Below are 8,266 nucleotides of genomic sequence, written 5' to 3'. Positions count from 1 at the left end.
ATGTTCAGGCGAAGTCCAGTCTTGTAAACGGACTTCAGAACATAACTTGCTGTGAAGAATAGGTCATAACTTTGAAACCGTAAGTCGGAATTGAACGAATTATATATAAAAATTGACTATCTTGGTGAGACGGAGCCAACCAAACCTATTTCATAGGGTTTGGTTTGCTCCTTTTTATTTCACCAAATTCCTTACGGTTTGAGAGATATCTACGTTTTGATTTGAAGAGACCATTAATTTGTAGTCTCTTTTGCTAGAGCGTTGCAAAGATCGACATCTTGTAACCTTCATCTTGGCTCCTTAAAAATATGAAAGTTGTCAGATTGTAGCTCCTAATGTTGATTGTGAAGGCTGTTGAATTAGAGCTTTATCGATTGTTGTGAAGGTCGTCACATTGTAACCTTCATCGATCTACATGAAAATTTTCCAATTGTAGCCTTCTGGAAGCCGTCAAGTTATAACTTTTATCATCGGTGTTTGATAGGGATCAGCTATCTATAATAATTTTTAGACAGCCTACAAAACCCCCTCCAAAGTTTTTCAAAGTTCGCGGTTGACTGGTATGAATTTTCAAAATACTTTGGATCTCAACTCTGATCTTGAAGCTGTTGATTCCTTGTCATAAATGAGTTGTTCTCTGCACCACTTTGAAGGCATAGTGGTTGAAGGTATTTGCTATATAGGACCTGTGTGAGGATGAGCTTCAAGGAGAAACTGTAGTGACTATACAAGCTACTCATGAAAAGAAGCTCACAAACGCCACGTCACGGCTCACATCCATTCAGCTGATAGGCTCGCAAACATTTATAGGATTTTTGGCAAACCCTCAGCCACCAACGAATTTGATAAGTCTTTACTGACTATCGTTTGAGTCGGGCTAGCATGTGGATTGTCTAATTCTGTTCCACATGTAACGTTGTGCTAAAAGAATGAGCTTTCTTAGACTTAGTGATATGATGCCGAATACATAGACTTGGTCAATTTCACAGGAATGGACTACCCGACAACGCATGTTAGACGTATATTTATCTCTATTTAGGAGTCGAGATAAAGTTCCCCATACGTGAAAGACAAGAATTTTTGATGCTACGAAGTTGAATACATAGACTTTGCCATTATTACGGGAATAGGCCACCAGGCAGCATGTGTTAGATGCATACTTATCACTATTTAGGGATCTAGATAAAGGTCCCCATGCTGTAAGGTATGACTTCTGGTGTTATTAATAACAACTTACTACGATATTGAATACATAGACTTTGTCGCCGTTTCTTCCTGTGTTATGTTTGTTAGACCCTAGAGGGGGGTGATTAGGGTCTTATGCTAATCTAATCCGATTTTTATGCTAATTAAAACATATTAATAAATTATTCTTGCAAGATAGATATATAATATGTTATGAACAAGAATATGCAATATGAACAAAGAGATATATAATATATGGTGAAATATATGCAAGGATATATAAGCACAAGTGTAAATAAATATGACACAATAAAGAGATGAAAGCGATATATGATGTGAGCACAAATAAAGATGAATGCCAAGCAAACACAAACACACAATATATTCACGAGTTTTAGTCCCCACGACCTACGTCCTTGCTCCTCACCTCGAGGAGATCTCCACTATCATAACCTGGTTTGGAAGCCAGAACTTCTACACACTTGGTTTTCAAGCTTACCAAAAACTCTCATAATCAATCACTATGCAATCACACTATACACACTAAGTATTGGTCTCTAGCCCGTTTCCTCCTCCTCAAGTGCTCGGATATAACCTCTCCCTAGGTTCGTTAACCGACACCACTCTTCTTGGATTCGACCCCGTCTCTCACCACACACTTCCCTCGGTTTACAAGTGTATTAAAAGTGATACTCACAATATAAGCTCAAATATATTGTTTTGTTCTCTATAATGAATGAGAACACAATAAAGCTCCCTCTCACTAATTCACACACCAATACCCACTAATATATTGTATGAAATAATCTAAGCTCAATAAGGGTATGTGTGATAAATGAGAACAATGAAATTCTAACTCAATTTAATATAGCAATATATGAATATGAAATTGACAATCAATAAGCTATATAAAAGAGTTTAGAAAAACTTCTCTAAAAACACAAAGAACTGAAGAAATGATGATGAGGATGAAAAATCCTCAATTGAAATTGAAAGCTTCTTCTTTGTGTAAAACCTCTCTTTTGAAACAAAACTTGAAACAATGCTTTAAACACCTCTTAAACACTTGTAAACTTAATTAAACAAATCTCTAGATGTCTAGAATGATAGAGGCAATGGGGTATTTATACCCACTCAAGACATCAGCCAAAACCCCGTAGAAAAGACCAAAATACCCCCAAAACTTCAGATCATAAACCAATCATAAACCAGCCGTTATAACTCAATGGTCATATTGTCAGTCGACCGTGAAACATTGGTGGTCGACCGCGAAGCACAAAGAAACATATAAACAGGTCTGGAAAGCAGGCGGTCGACCATGGCGGTCGACCACGAAAGAGCTGATGCTTCTGGACTTGCTATGGTCAACCGTGACGATCGACCGTGGCGGTCGACCGCGAGAGATCTAATGCTCTCTGGACTGCACACGGTGGACTGCCACGGTCGACAGCAAACTGACACAAGGTTAAAACCTGTTTTTGCTGACTTGGAAAAATTGTTAAAAAATATTAAATAATTTTCAAAAAGTAGTAAAATTTTGGGGAAAGTTTATAAATGAGAAAATAAACATGTTTGAAAAGGAATTTTTGGAAATGCAATTTTCGTTTATAAAAAGTCATCGTATTTGCAAAATGTTAGTAAAACTTGTTTTTCATGAAACTCAAAGATGAACTATGACATATGAGATTTTGTTTACACTTCATGAATACAATATATATGTATTATGGGCATGAAAGAGATGTCAACAAGAAGCAATAACTATTGTTTTAATGTTTTGATAAAAACACATTTTGTAGGAAAAAATCAAACTTTGTGTGTGTATATACATTAAGCTTAAATATAATCATACAACATACGTTACCAAACTTAGTTTTATACTTAAAGAATGCACACACATGATCTGTAATCTTTAACTCTTGATATAGATATCTTTTCACCATGTGTTGATGTCCTGAAAAGAAAAACAAACTATAACCACTAAAAAATAAATTAGCTATAAATTGTTTGGCAAATCATCATCAAAACTAAAGGGCCAACAATCTCTTCTTTTTTTATGATGGCAAATAATTTATTAAATGAGATAGCATTCATACGAATAAACCAAACATTCATATGAATAAACCAAACACAACATGTAGATTTAACAAACCAATCAACAAATGTAGCATAGTTTTCTCCCCCTTTGACAAAATCAAAAAAGGGAAAAGTTAGGAGCAACACTCCCCCTGCATTCATGCACAGATTAGAAATAAAAAATTAACAATGCTCTTCCTGTCAATATGCAAAGAATATCTATATGAAGGACACATATAGGGGCTAAACACATGAGATAGACATAAAAAATAATCTCCTATGCATAAGATATGTGCATGTAGACATAAAAAAAAAGAGATAACTAAACAACATTCAACTATACCATTTTTTATCGAACATGTAGAAGCCATAATGACATGTGAACAAGCTACATTGTTCAAAATACATAAATATTGTCATAAGACATATAAGTTATCACAACCACAAAACAAAATATCACATCGTTAAAAAACAAACATAAGTAAGAGTTATTACAACTCAAGTTCCAAGAACAAAAGAAAGACACCAAAAGTTTTTCAAAAAAAATAAATTCATATCCACAAAACATGATAACCATCATCAATCACCACCATCGTTATCAGATTCAGAGCCCGAGCTAGATTCTTCTTCAGAGCCCTCTTCAGATCCAGTGCCATAGTCGGGAGTGGGATCCTGAATCCAAAGAGACTGACGCTGAAGACTGAGGAATGTCCTCACATCCTTTTGAATGCTCGAGACCTGAGTCTCGAGGTGATCCAAACGGTCAAAGACCTCAGAGGCAGAGATGGTAGTAGGTCTAGAACGAGGTCGGGATGAGGATGGTTCTCCAGGAGCAGAAGATAGGGAATCTGAAAGTTGCATACGAGAGAGGGCGACCCTATCAAAATATTTCTTGTTTGGGTCAACCTTGGGTTCACCAGAAAGGTCAACTCCAAAATGCTTGAGGATAAGAGTGATGAAGGAGCCAAATGGAAGAAATTTTGAGTGTTTGTAAGCCATGTTTTTGAGAAACACATTTGCCCAATTTACTCTTATTTTGGCAAAAATGGCATATACAGCATTCACCTTATCTGCAGCAAAATAATCAAAGCTACCGGTTTTAGGAATAAGATTGTGAGCAACAATTCTTGCAATAATTTTACTGGTGAAATTTAATAAATTGTTGTTCATAGGATAAGTGCAACCGGGCTTAAACAGAAGGGCATTCATGTCCGGATCAGTGTGATCAATGGACATGAGCTCAACGTCACTTGCGGGATCTTTAGGATTCCTGCAAGCTCGCTAGCAGAAAAAGATATATCCACATTTTTAACAGAAGTTCTGATGGTTTGAAGTCCATCAGCAGTAGTGGAGACTGATAAGTTTACATAAAATAAATAGACAAGAAATGGATAATGTGGAACTTTACGTTTTTCATCTAAAAAATTATGAAGACCAATATCAGCAAGCATCTTGGGAATATTGTAAATAGCTAAATCACCATATCTGATAGTTCTACCAAATAAGATTTTTGACTTACGAAGATCCCTATAATTTTTGACTAGGAACTTGTAGAGCAAAAAAATTCTCATAATGAGTGGCACTAGATGAAGATGCAATATCTTGTTTGGATCTCTTTCTAGGTGGCATGATATCATGATAAGAGCAACAATAAAAGACTCGAAGGAACAAACCCTAAACAGAAACCCTAGAAAGAGAAAGTGGAACCCTAAGATAGATATTGAAAAGGAGAAAGATAAGGAAAGATGTTACCCAATTGAGATAATGGCAAGAATGGCCGGAGGAAGAGCACGATCGATCCAGAAGAGATGGTAGCCGAACGTAATGGGCTTTTGATCGGAGATGGGAATTTTGAAAAAAATTGGGAACGACAGGAAGAATGAGGGTCGAGTCATTGTGAGGGATAAAGCAACGGTTTGGATTAAATCTTAGGTAAGATCAGTGGTAATAACACATTCGGGTTTAAAACATTTAGCAAACAGAAATCCGAACCCGTCAAAAAACTGAATATATCTTGTGCAGTCGACCGTGGCCAGTCAACCCCGACAATTACAGAGCCAAAACTCTGGGACAGAAACATATTCAGTCGACCATCACGATCGACCGTGAGAGAATCTAAAAGAAATCAGCTGAATTTTATGAAATTTTTCATTTGGATCCTTATACAACTTTGTTTCATAAGAAATTATATATAAAAACTGTTAGCTAGTAATCCATGAAAATACTTTTATTTTAACTTATTAAAAAAAATCAACATTGAAGCTTAAAACCAACTATTCAAAACAAAACAAAAATATGAGATTGAGCTCATTTTGGTACCCAAGTATTTTTGGTACCAATAAAATTAGGGACATTACCCCTATCATGTAAATCCAAGGCCCTAGAGTTATGAACCTATTTTGGCGTATTTTGTGCACGGATACGGTCAAAACAAAATTCGTGTACATGACCTTTTCGATTGCAATAAGTGCAATGAAAGGATCTAAATGGTATGTGTTGACCAACATAAGGTGCACGAAAATCATTTGCAAAGTAGATTTATCTTTAAAATTATTTTCCAAACGAGAAACCTTCTTCAAATCGAAACAAAATTTGGTCAAATGACCCAAACGACCACAAAAATCATACTTATACACATGAGCATGTTTATGATTTACACTATGTGTGTGTACATATGTATGAGATGAAGAAGCTTGATGGGATGTACAATCATGAATAGGCTTGTTAAACTTTTGTGCATTATGATAAAATTTAGCAATATAGCCTTTAAGACCGCAAATAGAACATTTGGGAATTTTATCATACATGTGTGCATAGTGTGTAGGTTTTTTAGAAGAATTAACATGGTACTTTGCACACATATCCATAAGCTTTTTGTTATTCGCAATACAAGTGTTTAGTGTTGAATCTAAGGTCGATATGCATTTTTCATTTGATTCAACCCATCATTGTGCATACAAGCATTGTTACTAGAAGTAGGATAAACATAATCATTTACCATAGAGTTTAATTTATTTTTACTAATCTCTACTTCTAACATGGCATCACATTTTTCATGAAGCAATCTAGCATTTTCTAATCTTAAATTTTCATTTCATTCTTTAATATTTATATTTATATTTGCAATGAGATCAAACTTAGTAACTAGTGTTTCATGAGAGGATTTCATATTATCATGCTTACTTTTCAATTCAATATAACTATTGAATAATTTTTCAAATTTATACCCAAGCTCATCAAAAGTAATATCATCATCGTTGTTGAGCTCGCGTACCTCACAAGGGCTATCACCTAGTGGTCGTGTGCATGATGCTCCAATGGAACTTAAAGATGAAGTCTCCAAAGCTTATCGGATCGCCTCCAAGTCCCCTTGATGTGCTTCTATAAATTTCCATAAATTGTAAGCACTATCAAAATGAACAAATTTGTTAGAAAATGATGAGTGAAAAGCACTAAGCAAATACTCTAACAAAAGCTTGTTCATATTAAACATTATTTTATTGTTTTTACTCCACTTGGATTTCTCCTAAGTGGGTACAATATAAGCATCTTCAATAACTTTCCATAAATTGAATTGTCTAGATCTAACAAATATATTGAATTTAGAACACCATTGGTCATAGGGAAAATTATCTATTCTAGGAGCAACATATGGATCATAGCCTAAATGAAATGCATCCATATTCATGATATATATGTGAAAGCAAGATACAAATAAAATCAAAACAAGATTAGCACAAAAGATAACTTGGATCATTAACTCAAGTTGATTAGACTTTAAATCAAAGAGCACCAAGCTCTGATACCAATTGTTAGACCCTAGAGGGGGGTGATTAGGGTCTTATGCTAATCTAATCCGATTTTATGCCAATTAAAACTTATTAATAAATTATTCTTATAAGATAGATATACAATATGTTATGAACAAGAATGTACAATATGAACAAAGAGATATATCCTATGTGGTGAAATATATGCAAGGATATATAAACACAAGTGTAAATAAATGTGACATAATAAAGAGATGAAAGCGATATATGATGTGAGCACAAATAAAGATGAATGCCAAGCAAACACAAACACATAATATGTTCACGAGGTTCGGTCCCCACGACCTACGTCTCCGCTCCTCACCTCGAGGAGATGTCTACTATCACAACCCGGTTTGGAAACCGGAACTTCTACACACTCGGTTTTTAAGCTCACCGAAAACTCTCACAATCAATCACTATGCAATCACATTATACACACTAAGTGTTGGTCTCTAGCCCGTGTCCTCCTCCTCAAGTACTCGGATACAACCTCTTCCTAGGTTCGTCAACCGACACCACTCTTCTTGGATTCGACCCCGTCTCTCACCACATACTTCTCTTAGTGTACAAGTATATTACAAGTGATACTCACAATATAAGCTCAAATACAATGTTTTGTTCTCTATAATGAATGAGAACACAATGAAGATCCCTCTCACTAATTCACACACCAACACCCACTAATATATTGTATGAAATAATCTAAGCTCAATAAGGGTATGTGTGATAAATGAGAACAATGAAATTCTAACTCAATTTAATATATCAAGATATGAATATGAAATTGAAAATCAATAAGCTATATAAAAGAGTTTAGAAAAACTTCTCTACAAACACAAATAACTGAAGAAATGATGATGAGGATGAATTCATCAATTGAAATTGAAAGATACTTCTTTGTATAAAACTTCCCTTTTGAAACAAAACTTGAAACAAGGTTTTAAACACCTCTTAAATACTTGTAAACTTAATTAAACAATTTTCTAGATGTCTAGAATGATAGAGGCAATAGGGTATTTATACCCACTCAAAACATCAGCCAAAACCCCATAGAAAAGACCAAAATACCCCCAAAATATCGGATCATAAACTAGTCGTTATAATTCAACGGTTATATCGGCGGTCGACCGTGAAACATTGGCGGTCGATCGTGAAGCACAAAGAAACATATAAACAGGTCTGGAAAGCAAACGGTC

General features: G+C 35.1%; 1 protein-coding gene across 1 annotated transcript in view; it reads right to left on the bottom strand.

The window, feature by feature from the left end:
• Positions 3,838-8,266, bottom strand: part of LOC109821162 — a gene marked incomplete at its 5' end in the record, with an annotated part of 25,940 nt that continues 21,511 nt past the window's right edge. Inside the window, one exon of the mRNA XM_020387352.1 lies at positions 3,838-4,539. Coding sequence (XP_020242941.1) covers positions 3,838-4,539 — 702 coding nt within the window. The remainder of the gene's footprint in view (positions 4,540-8,266) is intronic.

This window comes from Asparagus officinalis, chromosome 8, assembly GCF_001876935.1.
Source record: "Asparagus officinalis chromosome 8, Aspof.V1, whole genome shotgun sequence".
Classification (NCBI taxonomy): Eukaryota; Viridiplantae; Streptophyta; class Magnoliopsida; order Asparagales; family Asparagaceae; genus Asparagus; species Asparagus officinalis.
The sequence above is the reverse complement of the archived record's forward strand: the minus strand, read 5'-3'. Positions and strand labels throughout refer to the sequence as shown.